The sequence below is a fragment of the Genypterus blacodes genome, unplaced genomic scaffold (genome assembly GCF_046128005.1).
Source record: "Genypterus blacodes isolate CSIRO-AG114 ecotype Tasmania unplaced genomic scaffold, CSIRO-AGI_Gbla_v1 ptg000104l_1, whole genome shotgun sequence".
Taxonomy (NCBI): Eukaryota; Metazoa; Chordata; class Actinopteri; order Ophidiiformes; family Ophidiidae; genus Genypterus; species Genypterus blacodes.
The window spans coordinates 1000105-1019681 of NW_027466908.1; the positions used below are offsets into that span (position 1 = coordinate 1000105).

At 49.7% G+C, this 19577-nt stretch overlaps 3 protein-coding genes across 3 annotated transcripts; all 3 read right to left on the reverse strand.

Annotated features, from left to right (window-relative positions):
• Nucleotides 1-827: 827 nt before the first annotated feature.
• On the reverse strand, nucleotides 828-3170 carry LOC143008375 (xaa-Arg dipeptidase-like). The gene is made up of 7 exons (XM_076160105.1): nucleotides 2725-3170; nucleotides 2386-2534; nucleotides 2162-2304; nucleotides 1925-2079; nucleotides 1708-1840; nucleotides 1517-1624; nucleotides 828-1224 (listed from the first exon to the last, which is right to left on the reverse strand). Exons 1-7 carry the CDS (start codon nucleotides 3115-3117, stop codon nucleotides 1043-1045), a joined length of 1263 nt encoding a protein of 420 aa, XP_076016220.1. The 5' UTR covers nucleotides 3118-3170; the 3' UTR covers nucleotides 828-1042.
• Nucleotides 3171-4491: 1321 nt separating this feature from the next.
• On the reverse strand, nucleotides 4492-8157 carry cfap206 (cilia and flagella associated protein 206). The gene is made up of 12 exons (XM_076160155.1): nucleotides 8050-8157; nucleotides 7739-7822; nucleotides 7112-7202; nucleotides 6742-6930; nucleotides 6472-6639; nucleotides 6115-6320; nucleotides 5904-6026; nucleotides 5612-5810; nucleotides 5388-5528; nucleotides 5083-5276; nucleotides 4851-4997; nucleotides 4492-4713 (listed from the first exon to the last, which is right to left on the reverse strand). The coding sequence occupies exons 1-12, from the start codon at nucleotides 8155-8157 to the stop codon at nucleotides 4492-4494; spliced, it is 1872 nt and encodes a 623-aa protein (XP_076016270.1).
• A 247-nt stretch (nucleotides 8158-8404) lies between these two features.
• Nucleotides 8405-19477, reverse strand: LOC143008405 (uncharacterized). Its single transcript, XM_076160154.1, has 23 exons — nucleotides 19243-19477; nucleotides 18944-19018; nucleotides 18555-18678; nucleotides 18311-18413; nucleotides 17516-17626; nucleotides 17322-17438; nucleotides 16156-16316; nucleotides 15923-16069; nucleotides 15535-15637; nucleotides 15308-15436; nucleotides 15008-15193; nucleotides 14690-14934; nucleotides 13294-14262; nucleotides 13085-13181; nucleotides 12899-13000; nucleotides 11456-12778; nucleotides 11244-11366; nucleotides 11032-11160; nucleotides 10759-10951; nucleotides 10545-10669; nucleotides 10244-10431; nucleotides 10017-10150; nucleotides 8405-9930 (listed from the first exon to the last, which is right to left on the reverse strand). Exons 1-23 carry the CDS (start codon nucleotides 19265-19267, stop codon nucleotides 9698-9700), a joined length of 5142 nt encoding a protein of 1713 aa, XP_076016269.1. The 5' UTR covers nucleotides 19268-19477; the 3' UTR covers nucleotides 8405-9697.
• Nucleotides 19478-19577: the final 100 nt, after the last annotated feature.

A 19577-nucleotide genomic window follows, 5' to 3' on the forward strand; every position in this document is an offset into this window, starting at 1 on the left:
TCCTCAACTGTAAATGATTACATGTTGGCGAATATTGACCCGCGAAATCGATGCATATTTATTTTTATTTCACCACATTTCTTTCAGTGATAATGAGTTTGAAACCAGAATTGTTCAATCGAATTCATAAATAAGATGATGACGGATTAAATCATCTCCTCTCAATCAAGATTACGAATCGTGACACAACCTGCGTTACAATCTATCACCATAGCAATGGACATGTCTCTTGGTTGGTGATGTAACTAACCTGTACATCACCCGTGCACACTGCGCTCACCTGTTTTGTTTAGGTTGCAATCACACGCACATCCTCCACTGCATCAGTCCAGGTTATACGTCACAGTATTGAGGTTGAAGGTTTGCACAGCTGTGACGTTCACGGAGCTTCCCTGGCGCCATTACTGATGTGTCCCTGTGTGTACCCACCAAAGCGCAGCTGCAATGTTCGCCGTGCCCCCCCCTCCCCCCTTTCCACTCCTCCAGCTGGTGACTCATGTGTCTCTTTGAATAAACAGGGACACAGAACGTAAAATACACTCTTGTTGGTATTGACAGGTGTAATTTAAACGCACCTTGTTTCCTTTAATGGAAAAAATATAAATTACGTTGGTCAGTCGTTAATGTGACACGACAAAATGAGGTCAGTGTAGCAGAACATGTCCCTGTGCAGCTCACAGTGTGTGAAATGGGATACACACAGGCTTGTAAACAACACCCCAACCATGGAGAGCTACACTTATATGGACAATTGTCAATTTTTTTCATTCTCCACTGTAACTGTTGCACAATAATTTCCCTCGGAATAATAAACTATAGACACACTATTTGAACTTCAAATTCATGTTTAATTTAGACATGATTGCACAATTGAGGAAACATTTCTCTTGTGTATAACAAGCAAATTGTCTTTCAAAATGATGATTGTTATGTGGAGTCACACAGTTTATTCAAACATAGTACACAGAATATTTCATTGGCGTTTGCGTGAATCAGAGAAGTGAGGCGTCTGTTGGTGGAAAGCAGCAGCGGCTCGTCCACCTTATATGCTTTCTGACACGTGCTTGTGCCGTTTGTCCTTCATCATCCCGTCCTCCTTCAATTTGGCCTCGGCGAACTCTTGCTTCACCTTCTGCAGCAGCTCCGGACGCAGCAGCACGTCCAGCGCCGTCATGGCCAGAGCCTTCGCTGTCCGCCGGGTGTAGAACTGAGCTCTGTCATCACCTACAGAGAGACATAAACATATAGATGTGTCTACGTATGAAGCCTGCAAGGTTCACACAAATACAGCTTTTTGATACACAGACTTCAATGGCCTCAAGGTGACACTAGTGAAAGCTGTAGAGGGAAACTAAAATCAACAGAAATCATCTTCTGGGGCCATGAATACAAACACATTTCATAGCAATCTGACGTGCAGGTTTTGAGATATCTTGAAATATTCTACAGCTGATAGTGAATGTGTGTTCTGCATGTGTGTGTGTGTGTGGGGGGGGCGTGTGCGTGTTGTGCATACCGGCAGCAACAGTGTATTCCTCAGAGTGGATGAAGGCGTCAGAGCCGATGTAGAAATATGAATGAATTCCCGGCACAGCGAAGGACACGTTGCCAAAGTCTGTGGAACCTGTGGGCGACAGAAACAAGAGATCAACCATCACCTCCTTCCTCTATCCATGCCCCTCTCAGAGCTGCTGAGATCAACCTTACCGGCTTTATCCATCAGGTTTTCCCCTGAGATGATGTCCATCCCCAGGGCTATGCCGTTCCTGTCGTACAGCTCCTCCAGCGTGGGGTTTCGCAACATGTTGTCAAATATATTGCTTGCATATTCCACTTCCACCTGAGAGGGAGACAGTTATTGGAAATTACAAAAGACAATGTAATGATTCCACGTGCTCCCAAATCTTTGTTTTTGTTTTCTCACCTCACAGCCAGTTGCCATGGCAGCCGCTCTAAAACACAATTCAGCTTTTTCCTTAAACGTGGGAAGCTCGGCGCGTGAGGGAGTCCGTATGTAGTACTCCAGCTCAGTGTAGGCAGGGATGATGTTTGGCTTTAATCCCCCATTCTTAATCACGCCTGCATGACAGCACATGATCACACACTGAAATGGGAGCATCTACAAACACACAAAAGGCGTCCAGGTGCGTCAGTTCCTCACCATGAATTCTCCAATCGGGCTTCATCTGTTGCCTGAGGACAGACAGGTTGTTGTAGCACAGCACAGCCGCGTCCAACGCATTGATTCCGTCCCAGGGGTTGGTTGAGGCGTGAGTGGCTTTGCCCCGATACTTTATGGTTACACTGGAAACGACACAACAAACATACAATATTTCTCTGGTATTCGCTGGAAATACATCATTTGCTTCCTGTAGTGAAACATACTCATGTTCAGCTATACAGGGCAGGTAAGCGGTATCTTCCTGTGAGGGGTGGGCCATGAACACCACATCCAGACCCTCAAATGCACCTTCCTTTAACATATCTATTTTACCTCCACCGGCCTCCTCTGCTGGGGTCCCCAGTACCGTCACCTGTGGAGAACCTGAGACTCAATAACTCACATTTTGAATCAACACAAGTGGTTGCTGGTGGCAAACTGTGTTTATCTTTGCCATGAAACTGTGTGCAGTGACAATAAAGTTAAATAAAGAAAAGTAGATGCATTTTGTCATTAATATTCTGTGTAAACGATATAGCTGCTGGGCTGTGTTGTTGTCCTACCTGAACTCGGTCATGGAGCTCTTTGGAGCTTTCTACCGCCGCTCTCAGGCCCAGAGCCGCGGCAGCTCCGACTTCCGCAATCAGGTTGTGCCCACATCCGTGCCCGATGCCCGGCAGAGCGTCGTACTCGCACAGGAAGCCCACGTTGACCGCGCCGCTCCCCGGCCCCCACACGGCGCGGAAGGCAGTCGGTAGTATGAAGTGACTGTCCACCTTCCAGCCCCCTTCCCGGCTGAAGAACTCCACCAGCCGGTCGTGGGCTTTCCTCTCCTCGTACGCCAGCTCCGGGCAGCTCCAGATGTCCCTGCTGAGGCTGTGGAGCTTTTCTGCGGCCGCGTCGATGCAGCAGCCCGCCCGCTCCTTCAGCTCCTCCGCGGCCCCCGCAGACATCATGTTGTTGTGCTCAGACTACAGGTGGGACCCTTTTTGTTTGTTTACGCTTTGATCAGTCACGTGACACAAAGCGCTCGCACTGCATTCGGGGTAAAAAGTAAAGACGCTGAACTCGTTTCCCCTGTGCAGCGTTACTTCTGACTCAAAAAAATAAAATGAGTAAATATATCATATATATATATATATATATATATATATATATAATAATAATACTCAATAAACACTGTGAATCATACTGTCAAATAAAGTGTAGAATATGAAACATTTGCGATAAACAAATTGTATTTAATCGTAATTGAATTTGATCATTTAAATTTAAAATGTCGTTTAACACTTTGATTTAGTTTTGTATTTTGTAATTAAATTGAATAAAGCTATTTCATAAACGCTGCATTAACCAGAGAAGCTCCCCTTTTTGTTTTTTTCCGTGTTCTATATTTTCAGACCTGCAGTTGTAAAGTAAACTACGCCTTCATTCTCGTTGCGTTGTATTTATTGATTTATTTACTAACAAAACTTAACGTTTCATCCACAGTCAGGTCTGTTTTGGTCGCCCTGCTGACTTTGTGTCCCCGCAGCTCGGACAAGTACACCAGCGGCGTGGACATGCTGGTTCCGGCGTCCCGGGCGGACTGACAGGCGATGTCCCGGGGGGGGAACGCCTGGTTGACGGTCTCCCGCCTCATGTGGCTCAGGTTGGTCTGCATGGTGGAGCGTTTCCTATTGGTCCGACAGTTGGCCTGAACATAGACGAAACATAATTCATATTTGCGATCACATTGATAGATTGAACGCGCTGCAAAATGAGATTAAAGACATTAGATCAAAAAGCCCCAGAGGTCACGTGTCTCACCTGTCTGACGGCTGTCCGGCGGAGCTCCCACTCGTTCCACTCGTAGGCCCGGTTGATGTGTCTGCCCACGGGGTGCGGCTCAGTCTGTGTGCCCGTGTCACGCATGGTGGGTCCCACAGGTGTGGTCTCCTCCGTCTGCATCTTCAGAACCCTCACTAATCCGGAACAACAGTTTGGATCAGACTGGAATTATATAGAATCACCCGGCCTGATGACGTAACGCTGACAAACAGCTCTTGCAGCGTGAGGGAGCTGGGTGAGGTAAACCTGGCAATCGCCTTGGTGACCGATGCCATCACCACGAACAAAACGAGGCGGCTATGACGTCATTTATACCTAAACATCCTGTTTTGACCTTCAAACTACACCAACACTTTCCAAGTAGACTTGTTTCTATTTGGCAGGAAAGGCCTAATGAACTCATGGATGGACAAACTAAACACAAGGAGGAGCTTTAATATCAACGCAAAAGTTTGATTTAATATTTTGTCCTCAAACAACATTATTATTTGCTACTTTGATTATTCATCCATGGATGTGGTCAGGTCTGTTTTGATGACACGTCCACTTCTTTGTCCTCTCAGGCCTGCCAGGTAGACCAGAGGCCTGGGCATGCCGCTCTGGCCGTCCCTCTTAGTCTGACAGGCGGCGTCTTTGGGGAGGTACACCTGGGTGACGTTGTCTCGTCTCCTGTGGCTCCGGTCGGTCTGCGTGGCGTGTGTCATTTGGGTCCGAAGATTGGCCTAAATTGACAAAGAGTTTGCTTCCGTGATGAAAGGGACAAATGAACTTTCCCATGTCAGCCACAGACACACAAAGACAAAACAAACAGCTGTGATTGAACTCTAATGATGACACCTAAACAATTCATTTGACTCACCAGTTTGATGGCTTTTCGCCGGAGCTCCCACTCGTTCCACTCGTAAGATCTGTCGATGTGCGTCTCCACCGGGTGCAGCTCAGTCTGTGTGCCGCTGTCACACTTGTTGCTGCCGGGCTTCACCAGTAAACTCCCTCCTGAACGCATCTGCAAAAACAACAACACGTCAAGGACGAGAATTCCCAGTGGAGTTCAGGAACTCAAGGAAAGCTGACAAAAATGAGCCACTGACCTCCGAGTACGGAGTGACGCAGGCAAACTGCTGGTGGAGCTTGAGGAGTTGGATGAGCTCAGGGGAGCGCTTGGCTCTCTCTGCCACCTCGGCGATGAAGTCGTCGGCTCGGGAGGCAAATTTCACGGCCACTTCTTTGGAACTGAAAACATAAAGCTTCTCCTTGTGTTTCAGGATTCCGATATGTGGATTTCCTGAGTATGAAAAGTCAAATATTTCATAAATATTTCATAATGTCTTTACATGTTGGCCTTTACATGGATCTGCTGTGCATGAATCTGTTTAGAGAACAGAGAGAAGAGTACCTGGAAGGAGAAGTCCATCTCTTTTCACAAGTGCATAGCCACAGACTCCATTATACTGCAGGGGGAGCTCATTAAAGTTCATTGTTGTCTCAGGAAAGAGCCACTTGTGTGCAGCCATCTTGACTGGATCAATACATTCACCTGAAAGACACAATGACACGAGAACATGAGTGAAACATTTCTGAAACCAACCGTCCCCTCTGGAGTCTCAGTGTCGGTCGTACCCGAGGAGGTCGCCATCCTCTGTTGGTCCGTCTTCACCTCTGAACCCTCCAGCAGAGAGTCCAAAGAAGCCTCGGAGAAGAGTTGGGACTGGGAGGCGATGAAGGTCCGCAGCGTTGTCACGGTGTTGTCGAGGACGCTCAGCAGGCCCACCTCGTCCTGGAGACCGGACCGCAGCTGTGACAGGGCCTTGAAGAGAGGCTGAGGAGAACATGAGTGCAGTGTGGAGTAAATCTACACGCCTCACCTCCAATCAACAGTGTGTGAGTCTAAGAAGTCATATGGAATACTCACAAAAACCTTTGCTGTGGGTATCGCCGCCTTTGACAACTGCATGGTTTCCTTCAGAAGCTGCAGCTGTGCGGTGAACTCGGTCTGCAGCATCTCTACCTGCCTGCCACAGAAACCTGCATCAGCCTGGTGGGGAGGGGGAAACATTTGATTTACAATATAAATCCTATTTTAGTTGATTTGCCGTTCCAGTCATTCTGTGCTGTAAACTCACCATGATGACCTTCAGTAAAGCTTCATGCTGCCTGACATTGTAAAGAGCCTGTTTGAGTAAAGCAGCAGGCACATGGAGCTCTGCAGACCCAGCGTCCTGGTCCATGAGCTTCTCCAGGAGAGCCGTGTACTTCCACGCCAAACGCCGCGCTGCACTTAGCTCTTCTTCTACGGTGGCTGGAAGAGCTCCATTATGAGCTGGAGGCACTGCAGGAAGAGAGACAAAAGATCATCACTGAAGCTGTGAAACCTCAACCTGCTCTGACTCTCAGCTTGGTGGAGGTGTTGCAGAAGTTCAGTGTGTGTGTGCGTGTGTGTGTGTGTTATTCTACCACTACTATGGCAACAAATATCATACTTAGTTCCTTGAGGTGGACTTCTTCCTCTTCCTTCTTGCTAAGCTTGTTGAAGAGTCGTATGCCCGTCACGATCATGCTCAGCTCGCTCAGCTGCTGCTCCTTGTCCTTCCTCATGAGCGACATGAAGGCTCCCAGTTCAACCTGAGGGAAGACGCTCTGCAGGGCAGCTGAGGAGATGAAGAGGAAGAAGAGGGAGATCAGCTTCACCGTGAATCTAACATACCTTTGTCTAGGTGTGACACAGGTTAAGTAAGTGTGTTGTGTGAGACCTGTGGCCTCCCGCACTGTGCTGCTAGACGTGTGGTCGCCCAGGCCAGAGCGCAGGAGGATGTAAGTGATGATTTTGCTGTAAAGGGCCTCCAGTTCCTCCCGTGTTGTCACTCTGCTGTCAGTGATCTCCCGGCTCACAGAGCTCAGCCTGGACCGCTGCTCACGCTGGCTTTCCTCCATGAACTCACCTGCAGCCGCAAACAGGAGCTCAGAATGTTCAGATTGTTTTTGAGGACCTTTTCTTACAGGTAAACATCTTCTGAAAGCACCGATAGCGTCTCAAAGTTGTTGCCTAAAGCCGTCCTTGAGTAAATCCAAGTTTGAGCATGTTTACTTCCTGAATGTTACATTATAAACATGATCACTTACGTCTAGAGGGGTAGTTCATATCAAAGTACACCTGCATTTTGATCGTGTCAAGCGACGGACTGCATTCCTCCATGAGTTTATCCACACACATCTGCATGAAATGTTACAAAGGGAGATTATAGATGCAACTATAGTATAATTCTATATATATATATCAATTTGCGGAGACGGTTGAGGCTGCGTATCTTTAATCAATCACACATCATAGTGAGTACAAGTACTGGGCTCCTCCTAGAGCCAACATCATTTTATATCAAAGGGTTTCAGGGTGGGGGCCTTTCTATAGTTCTGTTGTTGGCCCTGGCTACCTTAGTGACCATGTCCCAGTGACCTGCCAAGACATGATGTTGCTTCCTCGCTGATGATGGATGAATGATTCTTAAAACACTCAAGGTTAAGAACAAACGGTGTACTTCCTTTCTAATACTCCCCCCTTTGGCGATTCCAAAATAATACATACATAAATATATGGTTACATACATAAAAATAGGTTATAAATGGAATCTACGCCTGGCAGATCTTGTCAAGTCAGCATTTTGCTGACTTGACATAAATAGGGTTGAATAAACAAAAAGCAGAGTAGAAGTGGAATCAGCGGGGGAATTGAGCCCAGAGGAGTTACGTCACCTGCTGAAGTTTTTGGACGTCTTGATCGGTCAGTTTCCTGTCTACGTTGAATCCATTTCTTGGGTCCAGCACAACAGTTTTCACCTGAGAGGACACAAACAAAGACATATGACGGACATGAAACTATCTAATTCTGAATCTGAATGGATCTTCTGTACCACCAGGGGGCGCTTCAGGCTCCACAGGTGGGTGACGCACACACAGTAGCGCAGTTTGAGAATCACTGCACATCTTATTCATATTCTATTCTGTATTAATATTCCTAGTACTTGGATTACGTATTGTGTCTTTAAAGTCAGATCGTTACTCACCATGAAAGCCACCAAAGTCTCGGACGCCGGGTTTCCTCTCTGCGCGCATTGCTGCTCGATCTCACGGAAGATATTTTTAATCACCGTTTCTGACTGTGACCGCGACATTTCTGCTGACCGACACTTAAAGCGAGGTTTGACTGAAGTTATGATTTCGTTTTCGTGCTGGTTTAGCAGAGAGCGAGCCAGTCAAGCTTGTTGATAAGTGGTCGTCATAGAAACACTTCACAATGTGTCCGCTGGAGGGCGCCGGAGTATCGAAAATATGGATCTGCCAACAGAAACTAGATTAAGAACACCCAGAATAAAGTCAAAGTCTGACTTTGAGGAACAAGATGCTACAGAAACGTTGTTTAAAATATTTATTGTAAAAAAAGACTCGACATAAATAAGATTAAGGTGGAAAGTTGCACGACTTGGTTCAGAGTGATGCAAGTTTGGAGGAAGAGGAGGACGAAGGAAGGGAGCAGCTGTTGGTTTCTGCTCTGACATGAGGCTCAGACAGCAAGACGGCTTCCACTGAGGACCTGAGCTTTAAAGACGCAACACTGCAAAGCAACACACATCAAAAGAAAAACAAACACACCAAACATGCAAAAAAAACTAAACAAATTTCATGCAACACAACTTCATGCAAAACTCTAAATACAGCACACAAGGTCAACACACTGCGGCCACAGACTTCCTGGTAAGAAAAGGATCAATTTTGGCACCGTTGAACGCGCAAAAAGCCACAAATATACAAAGAAAAAACAGGAAGATTGACTTCAAAATTCACTTAAAAGGCAGATTTACAAAATAAAGTTTTCACAGCACAAACCCTGAACATGCAGCAGCAGCAGCAGTTCACATCTGTTCACAGGCAGCACCAGACCAATACTATACTTCACACAGATCACCATGGCAACGCTTAATACCAAACTATACAAAAACCTTCAGCGAACCAAAACTCTGTTCCAGTGGAGCACCGACGTGCCGCTGAGACACAACAGTCATATCTGAACCTGAGGCTGCTCCTCTTCCTCCTTCGTCTTCCTCCATTTGGATTCATGCAACCCACAGACCTTCAGAGTTTAGAGTCAGACGACCTACTGTAACTTTCACCACAAACATAAAAAATAATCCATATTTATCTAAATGGAGTGTAAATGTCACACGCACAGGAATTTAGTATTAGAATTTATAATTTACGTGTGAAGACTTCATTTGTTCCTCCATTATTCTGGAAGAAAGATGGCAAGGCCTCTCACAGCTTCAGGCGGAGACTCATTCACAGACGAGACTTCACCATCCGACACAAAAGGACGGAGACAGAGACATCCCAGAGGAGGGGAAAACCGGGAGACGATTAACCGGCAAACAATCCCAGCTCCTCCTCGTCACACTGGAGGAGCTCAATAAATAAAAGTGAGCAGCAGGCGAGAAGAAACCTGCTGAGGCAAATAAGAGCTGACCAGTGAAGGCTCAGCACCAGGACACGGATAAAATAAGACTTTAAAGACGCTTAAGACAACAACATTTAAAAGTTAGGAGGTCCTGAGCAGAACCGTGGCACTGAGGAGCTGCGTGTCTGTGTGTGTGTGTGTGTGTATTGCACTTTAGACAAAACAAAACAAATCCATCCATGAGACAGAAACGCTCCCTGAGCTCAGAAACACTTCCTGAAGACGATCTGCGGGCCGTATTCGTCGTATTCTTCTTGGCTGATCCAGGTGGAGTTGAAGCCGGGCGCGGTGGCCAGCACGGCGCCGCCTCTCCACACCAGGAAGTCTCTGTCTTTGGGGCTGCTGACGTGGACGGCCTTGCTCATGTCCGGCGGCACCATGGCTTTGATCTCCGCCTCCAGCCGCTCAGGAAGCCCGGGCAGCAGCGTGTTTCCACCTGGGCAGAGGAGCGGCACTGTTAGAGGGGAACAGAAGGTAGAGCTGCAGAAACGGGACGATGTCAGCGATCTGATGCGTGGTCACCTGACAGGATGATGTTCCCCAGGAAGTTGCGCCGCAGGTCGATGTCTGAGCTGAGGATGGACTTGAAGAGGCTCTCGTGCATCCCATAATGATCCCGTCCAATCAACTCGGGTTTAAAGAGAATCTCTGGAGCCCTGAAGGAACCAAGGTGAATGCACTTTAGCCAACCTTGTTTTGTAGTTGCCCTTGACGACCTGCAGCAGCACGTGACGGGGGGGAAACGTTACCTGAACCTCTCAGCGTCGAGGCAGACGACCTGCCCGTCCGGCATGGTGTAAAGCATCTCACCGCGGGGGGGCGACCCCCTCAGCTCGGCTTCGTAGTTCAGGGCCACGAAGCAGCAGCGCTCCTTCATCTCCCTGGCGATCTCCGTCTCGGCGGTGGTGCGCATGTTCACGCCCTGCTCCTGCAGAAGCTTAGAGGAGGAGAAGGACAAAACAATCAACTCAGTGTCGCCCCCCCAACACACACACACACACACGTAGCAGAATCACAATGTCAACGAGCCTTTCATGAGTGACTGAATACTTTGATGAGGTGCGTTGTGACGTCGGCGCCGGCCAGGGGGAAGCGCTGCACGGCGTGCGGGAGAGAGTAGCCTTCAAACACCGGCACGCTGTGGCTCACGCCGTCTCCAGAGTCAAACACAACACCTGCAGAGGAGACAAGGAGGAGCTGCAACATCTGGAGAACCTCACAGAGCATCTACACACACCGACGATGAGATGTTCCAAGACTTCACCTGTGGATCTCCCGCTGGCGTAGAGCGCCAGCACCGCCTGCATGGCCACGTAGGTGAAGGGAACGCCGAAACCCTCGAACATGATCTCCACCATCCGCTGCCGGTTGTCCAGGGGGTTCATGGCGGCCTCGGTCAGGAGGACGGGGTGGTCCTCAGGCTGCACCGACAGCTGCTGGAAGGTGTGATGCCAAATCTGAAACAAGAGGAAGAGCGCGATGGAGGCGAGTCACGGGAACGTCGCAGCTCAGCAGGGAACGTCTGTGGTTCACTCACGTTTTCCATGTCGTCCCAGTTGCGAATGACTCCGTTCTTTATGGGATGCTTCAGAGTCAGGACCCCCCGCATGTGCTGGGCCTCGTGTCCGATGTACGAGTCCCGCTCCACGCTGCCGTTCATCATTTCCTGCCGAAGACAATCGAAGACGACGTGAGACCGACGCAGCGTTACGGCCGGACGGAGGCTTCACACACAGACGAGACGCTCACCTCGTATTTGGGAACACCCACGATGGTTGGAAACACGATGGTGGGCAGGTCTTGATCCGCAAACCCTGCTTTCATCAGACCGGACCCTGTGTCCAACACGATGGGGGTCTTACAATCCGACATCTGCAATTCAAGTAGGAAACAATTGAAACTCAATCAAACAGACTCAGGATCGCGTTGTGGCGTTTGAAGGCGTGGTTTTGAACACGTACGTCTCTGGTGATGACCTGGATCGGCTCCTGGACTGCAGGCGACCGAGCGGAGGGAAACCACGTTGCCTCAGACGTCTGGGAGCCGTCGGGGACATCCTGGTTCCTCTCCTCCTCTCTCCCTGGGTCACACACTGTTAGGAGGTCAGGGGGCTGCCGGGGCGGCGGCTGTCGACATTCTTCTGTAGATATTACATCGCCATCTGCCGTCGCCGTGCAGTCGTCGGGCAGCTGATGGTTGTTGTTGTTGTTGTTGCAGTGTTCACTCAAGTTTGGATTGAGCACCAAGAGGCCCTCAGGAGCCGGACTCTCGCTCTTTGGCGGGAGGTCTGGTGGATCTCCTGGTGGATCAGGTTCTGCTCCGGCTGCCTCTGGAGCCATCGGGTCCAGAGCGGCACCGTTTAGCTCTGTGTGAGGACCGTTATGTTCCGCAGGGGCGTTGCTCAAGGGAAGCGACGCCTTCCTCGGCTTTGGCACGGGAGGAAGTGTCGGTTCCCCTCCTGGGTCGAACGCTCCGTCATCTGGTCTGGTCTCAGCCGTGAGAGAAGCTTCTGGTTTGGACCTCGAGGGTTCCGTCTCCACGTCTTCATCAGTAGAGATTTTTAACGTAGAGGGGATAAATCCAGAGGGTTCAGGTTCTTCCAGATCACAGTTCATGCCGACATCATCTCCACTCTGGGGAGCCTGAGGTGGAGGTGTTGGTGTAGTTTCATGAAGAACATCTGGACCCCCATCTGCTGGAGCATCTTCACTTTGAGATTCGTCTCCAGCATGAGGTTCATGTTGTTGTTTGGAGCTCTGTGATTGGTTCCCACTGCTTGATAGAAGCTGATCAAACAGAGCTTTGTCCTCCGTGTTCTCTCTTCTCATGATGGAACATTTCAGAACCTTACTCGGCCTTTTGAGCTTCACCTTATTGTCCATCTCCTTATTCAAACTCTTCTCCAGCTTTGCCACCTCCCTCTTCTCCTTTTCCAGCTGTAACTTGAACCCCTGCCTCTCCTGGCTCGTACTTCCTGTCCCCTGCGTCTCCTCGCTCGGCTTTTCCTCGCACTGGCGTCTGAGCTGGTGGATTTTCAGATTCTCCTCCATGATCATCTCGTCCAGGATCTGGACCTGCCTCAGCTCCGTCAGCAGGTCCGGCCTGCTGCAGAGCGTCACCGTGCCGGCCACACTCCCGTTTTCGGTGTGCCGCTCGCCATCGAGCGCCTTCGTTTCACTGACGGAGGAATTTGTTCGCCATTCGTTGAGGTTTTCCGATTCAGGAGAGAGTGAGGAATCTTCAAAGCCAAGGACTCCGGCTTCAGCCAGGTCACTGGACGACATCTGGAAGAAGCAGTCAGGATGGAATAAAAGTGAAGTCTTATTATTACAGCACGAGTCATTAGAGGAAGAGCAGTAAAGATCTGGTCACACTCAGACATCTTTGATCTCTGGATCACATACCAGCTGATCCTCGCCGTCCCATAATGCCCAGCGATTCCTTGTGCTGTCCGACCTCAGGAGGGCCTCAAGCTCCGCCTCCTGAGCCAAAACGTTCTCTTCCTCCTTTAGTCACATAAACAAAAAACACTTTAGACTTCAGACATTTCACACACTTAAGAGTTAAATGATTGACAGGTCAGGTCTCACCTCCAGTATTTCGTCCGCCCGGTCCAGGATCTCCTCCACCTCCCTCAGCCCCGCCTGCTCCTTGACATCCCAGTCTTTCATGGAGAAGTCGATCGCACTGGGACAAAGCCAGAAACACGCGTGTGAGAACATCTGACCAACAATGCTTGAAAATCAATTTGAAAGGATCATTAGTAAGAACAATCAAACGCTTCAAATCAAAGCTTTACCCATCATCCTCCTGCTCCTCTTCCCCGTTTTGATCGCGGAGGTCATAGGAGTCCCAGAGCAGCGTGGGGTTCCCCTCTGTGGTGCAGCTGGACTTGTCTCTCCCGTCTGTGATGGTGCTGGACAGGACGTTCTGTATGGGGCTCAGCTCCGGCTCCTCAAAGCTGCTCTGTGACTCCAACAGCCGATCCCCGGCCTGCGTGCCGCTGCTGGATATGTCCGTCTGCGTGGGCTGGTCTCGAGACCTGCTGGAGCGGTTGCCGTCCGGACTCGGCGACTTGTGCTCCCTCTGCTGGGCCGGCGAGTGCGGCGTGATGGTGACCGTGTACGAGTTCTCCAGGTCGTCCACTGGCAGGCTGAGCCAGGGGTTAGCGGGCAGCGCCGCCGAGCGCTTCACCTTGATTTCAAAGTTGAGGGAATCCACGGTGACCTTGGGGATGATCTGGATGCTCGCCCGGGAGGAGTTTCCCACGGAGCCCAGGTCAAACTCCTCCCGGAGGTCTTCAGAGTCGGACACGCTGGGCAGGTTCTCTTCGTTGATTTGCGGCCGGCTCACAGGCGGCCTGGCCGACTCCTTACTCCTGACCGCTCTGTCCCACCCCTCCCTCCCTCCCCCAGCCTCCAACTGACTGCTCCCTGCGCCGTCAAAGCCGGAGTCGAAGGAGCTGAGGGAGGGGGGCTTGCATTCTGACGCCGATCCTGGAGCCTCGGCTGTAGGAGACGGCTGGTTTCCGCTTTTAGCCGAGTCGAACACAGAAACGTGGCCATCGTCTCTTTTGTGCGGCTCGGTCGGGGGTTTGGCGGCGAGGTGAAAGGCGCCGTCGGGGTCATCTGCTTCTTTGGCTGCGTCGGCAGAGGAGCGTTTCGTGTGTTCGCCCAACAGAAACTCATACTGCCACTGCAGCGCCAACTTGAGGTGGCCGACAGCTACGGGCCCTGAAGAGATGAGGAGCTTCCTGAGGGACATGCACCTGGAGGGAAACAACAACACATCACTCACAGGATAGATGCATTCTGTTTGGGTTTGAGTGTGGATGCAGTGAGCCAAAGATCTGTGAATTGCACAAACTAGCTCTTCCTCCACAGAGGAACCCTCCTTCATGCAGACACTGACCCTCATGTTATTGTAGCGATCCTCCCTCAGATGGTTTGGTGAGGCCAGCGTCTCTGATTACACAGGAGGTATGTGTGTGTGTGTCTGACATTGCAAAACTGTGCTCCAGATAACAACTCCTCTCTTTCAAAGTTCAGAATGAGGCGAGTAACTGGACCAGACGCCTTTATAACAGAACTTTCCCTCTCACTTTCAAAACAATGCTGTTGTTCTGTCCAAGATGTCAAACAACAACAACAAAACAAGTTTCCCTTCTTCGTCACCCGACGCCTTTCACCTCTTACCTGTGGGATAACTGCTTGCCTGCCTGCTGGACCTGCCCGTCTGGGATGACATCACACAGGTGAGCCAGAAGAACCAGATCCTCCATGTCTGGAGGGGGATTCTTCCTCAGGAAGGAGGCCAGCTTCTGTCTCCAAGCAGGGTAGCTGTTCCCGCGGTGCCCTCTGGGAGAAGAGTCGCCATCCACGCCCGACAGAAGCTCCTGGAGGAAGTTCTCACAGAGGACCAGGCTGTACCACCTGTGGGCCTGGAGGAGGAACATGATGCAGGTTCAGGGTTGAGTCTGTATACCATGTCTTCTCCAGGTGCTCTCTTCTTACCTTGTTGTAGTAGTGAGGGTAGCTGGACGCTGCCCTGAGGGTCTGGAGAACATACAGCACAGCAGAGTGGAGCTTCTCCTTCAGCCGCTCCAGATCCAGGACCCACTGCTCCCGGGTCACAGTGTCACCCATCGGTAGGATCTCCACTAACGTATGGATCACATCCTCAGCACAGCGGACCAGAGCCTGGGTGGGGCGTTAGGAAATACAAGCAGTTTGTGATTTGGACAAGAGTGTTTTGAAACTGAACATGATCCAAACATTCATTGATCATTGAAGTGCAATAAGATGAAGAAGCACCATAGCAGGAGTGTGAATGGACGCCTCAAACTCAGAGAGCAACATTCTTGCTTTAGCAGCATCTTCAGCAACCTCCACCCTGTAAGGCTGAAGCTTCTCTTGAAGAAACGTCTCCATCTGCCCCGTGAGCTGCAATCAGAAACGGCACAAACTCACTCCTCAATACATTCAGACCGATCCTGAGGCTCTGATCTGCACCGAGTGGACCTGCAAGCCCGATGTCTCACCCGCAGGGCGTCCTCACGGAGCTGGAAGACCCGCAGCTGGAGACGAGCCTTGGAGAAGGCCTGCTGCCAGAGCAAGTCCACCTTCTCCACAGCCGCAGTGATCCTGTCAACAACAAACACAAACTGAAAATGATCTATCGTTTATCAACTAATGACAAAATACCAGACTTTCCTTTTGACTTTACTTTGTTGTTAATGGTTAGTCCACTTTCATCCTAAACATCTTAAATTCCAAGAGCTGCTCACTCTATTACCCACAATGCTTTGCTGCAGTCAGGCATTAGCGGGGCCATTGCGACATCTTGTGCTATGCATGTGAAGATGAAGAGGCGCCTCACAGGATTAAGATTTGAGTGGCGGCTCCTTTGTGACTCAGCACTTTCCCTACCTGCTGTAGTTGTGCAGCATGTCAAAGGCCGTGTGTGTGAAGAGGGCGGTGCCGGCCATCGCCTGGTAGCTGGGCTCCGTCTCCGGGTGACGCAGCTTCTCCACCAGACTCTCGCAGTGCCTCAGCAGCTCGTCCAGACCCAGAGCCCTGCAGACAAACAGAAGCCGGTGTGAAGGTTGTTCTACCTAAACTCCCATTTTTTCACCGTCTGATCGGATGAGGAGAACGCCGACCTCCTGAGCTCCTGGAACTTTGCCTCGTTGGTGGAGCAGAAGTGCTGGAGCTCGCTGGAGGCGGAGGGCAGCGGCAGCCTGGACAGGGCCTGCAGGGTGGAGATGGAGGCCGGGAGCCGCTGGACCACCGACAGGAACTCTTGGACGAACGCGTCGATTTCCTGGAGAGATCAGAGAAACCCGGAGTCGTTTGAAAAAAGTGGCTTCATTCATTGTTAAGATTGTGAGCGGAAGCTAATTTGCCAGTGAGCTGTGTCCTTTGTTGCCTGACTCACACTACTTGAGATTTACGTCGCCAGCATTTGCATCCTGAATAGATTCACTTTACACACAGCTCCAATAGTTAATGAATACTGACAACGTGGCCAAAAGGCCCAGCAGAACATGACTGAATGTATAATCTAATGGAAAGAGAGGGGCCCCTTTCACTTGCTAATAAGGTCAGCTGATTACGCCAGGCATTTGCGCAAGCTTCACCAAGGTAACAAACAATAGACGCAGGCCGCTCGGACGGTTCTCATGAATGGATGCAGCGATGAAAACATCTCCTGATGCCGAGTGTGCGGCTGAATGGAAACGGAAACACACACACACACACACACACACACACACACACAGGCGCACGCTCCATCACAAATATTCCAAAGGCAACATTTGAGATGAGAGTTTAGCTGAGAATGTTTCATTAATATTGGAGTTCAGATAAGCAGAGGGGAGTAACTGTGTGTGTGTGTGTGTGTGTGTGCTGCAGAGGGACAATGTTACTTTGTGTTTAACCCTCTTGCCTATCATGAGACCCGTTCATAAGTTTGCCTTTGGATCACACTGCAGTTAGATGCGTCATAAATTGAACTGATTTACACACGTGGTCAAACGTTCTCACTCTTACTGAACACGCATGTTTACAATTAACCATTTATAATGCTTATAATGCTGGAGAAAGAAGAAATGATTCGCAAAGTTAGCGGTTAGAGAATTATGGTCTGTGGTTTGTGTGTCATATGTGGGTCTTCACGATTGTATGTGTGTGTGTGTGTGTGTGTGTGTGTGTGTGTGTGTGTGTGTGCAGTAATTGTTGCTGATTTCCCTGGCATCACTCCATCTGTGAAACACAACATAAAAAGTTAAACAACATGACCAGCAGTCAACCTTCTGGAGCCTCTTACCTTAATGAAGGTGACCCAGCTGTGGTGACAGTAGAGCAGGTAGCCGCCCAAACATGGAGGCAACTGGCTCCGATCGATGACGGTGCAGAGTTCTGGGATTTCTTTTAGAAGGACTTTCTGAGGTAACAATGAAGATGAGCGTTAACAAGCAGCATTTTTTTAAAGTAATATTGATGTACAGTTCATTCATTCACCTTGAAAGAAGCTGTGTAGGTCTTAGGAGCCATGAGTTTCAGCAGCAGCTTCACAGCCTCCTTCTTCTTGGGCTGTATAATGTAGACGGTGTGGACGGTCCTCTTGTGCAGCTGCGACGACAGATGGAACAAACATTATCCCCTCAGTATCTTCTCAGAGGCGACTTTGTGTTGAGATAAACCGCTCCAGTTTGGTTTACCCCAATCACAGCCGTTTCCAATTACAAAATAAGACGTACAAACGTGCTGGTATGCACATCCACATCAGCCAACAACTCGCCACAAAACCTATGAGACCTCAAAGAATCTTGATCATTTTACTTAAGTTTTGCAATTAAATAAGTGCCAAGCATGTGACCGCTCACTGACAGCTCTAATGACTCCCACCAAAGGAGGAATTCTGGAATGACGACCTCTGGTATGACGACCACGCTGCAGTGATGCTCTTATCATTTGTATCAGATTCACTACTACTGTGTGCAGCTGCTACAGAAACAGGCCTTTACATTCAGACGCTGTACATTCCCTGCTTGCTCAGACTGAATTGGATTGGTTTGGTTTGTAAGTCTTCTGTCTGCAGAAAATTCCAGACTGTAATAGCTGGCAAATGAAAGTGCGGTGCAGTTTACCAACATGATGATGCAGCATTACAGCATGTTTGAATGAAGCTGCCAGCGCTCTCTATAAGTACACACTGCAGTTTGAGGCTTAGACGAGTAATAAACGATGTCGTGTAATTCCAGGAGGATGCTGCGGGCCTCTAGAAGAGACACCAGCGGGGAGACACGACCGTACCTCCAGCAGAAGGAGCGTCTCAGCGATGAACCTGGCCGTGGGTAGGGAGGCGTGTCTCAGATCGGCAACCACAGACACCAGGATGTTCTTTTCCTGTTTCTTACTGTAAAGGGAGGAAACATTAATGGTTCCAGTTGATCCATCATGTGATTGCGTAACATTATGTAAGCATTTCTCTCTTTCTCTCTCCATTTTCCTTTCACTCTCACAGACAGACAATAACCCTCTGGACTCGGTGACCTACTTGTGCAGATACAGAAAGTAGTTGATGAAGTCCACCACTTCTGCTTTGCTGAGGCTTGAGCTGAGTTTGGTTTGTCCGTCCAGCGGGAAGAAGACCAATGGACATCCGTGCTGATCAAAGGCACCTGGACAGACAAGACACACTAGAATCATCTCAAGTATATTAGGTGCATCTACACTTAAACCTGACCCCATGATGGTTTTAGTACAGTAACAGTTCATTTAAGTGTACATGTAGCTTATAAAAAGTTCCCATCTTCATCATTCTTCTCTTTGTCATGTAAGATTTTAAGAAACCCCATGTCAAGCTTGTGTTTGAGACGTTTTTAAGCGTTTTGTCACATTAAAAACATGTGGGAATGCGTGTAAATGTGCTGAATGAACACCTACCGGGGAACAACACAGCGCCGGAGCCGAGCACATGATCAGCGGGCAGCGGCGGGGAAGGGACCGTCTCCTGCGCGTCTGAAAGAGGGGTTTGTGTGGGAAAAATTATTATTTTTATTGAAAACATGCCGGGGAAGAATTTCCTCCAGCCAGACGCGACTAGACGAGGAACCGGTCCAGCGCATTCCTCACGGCAGAGTTGACTGAGTGGGAGAACAAAGCAACAAATTCAACTTTTGTGTCGCAGCCAAACACACATTCATGAAGACGCCGCCACACTTGTCGCCCTCATCCCTTCCTACCTGTTGCGCGGCGGTGGCGGCTCATGTCTCTTTCTCCCCTCGCTCCCCTCTCTTAAGGCATTTCCTCTCAATTATGTTTCCCTCTAGAAGTGATGGGAACTCGGTGGAGGTGGTTAGGGGCGAACATTCCTGCCGCGGGGTTGCTGAGCGGGGTCGAGTGTCGCTGTTGTCGTGCGTGTCTCCGCCATATTGCGTCCACACAGCGGCGGCTAGTTGACCAAGTTGGGAGCCGCGAGCTGGACGCTGCCGCGCTCATTTATACGGCGCGAGCTGGTAGCAGGGGGGCGGGGAAAGGGGCGGGGCTAAGGAACTGCACCGTCTGCTGCTGACAGAGA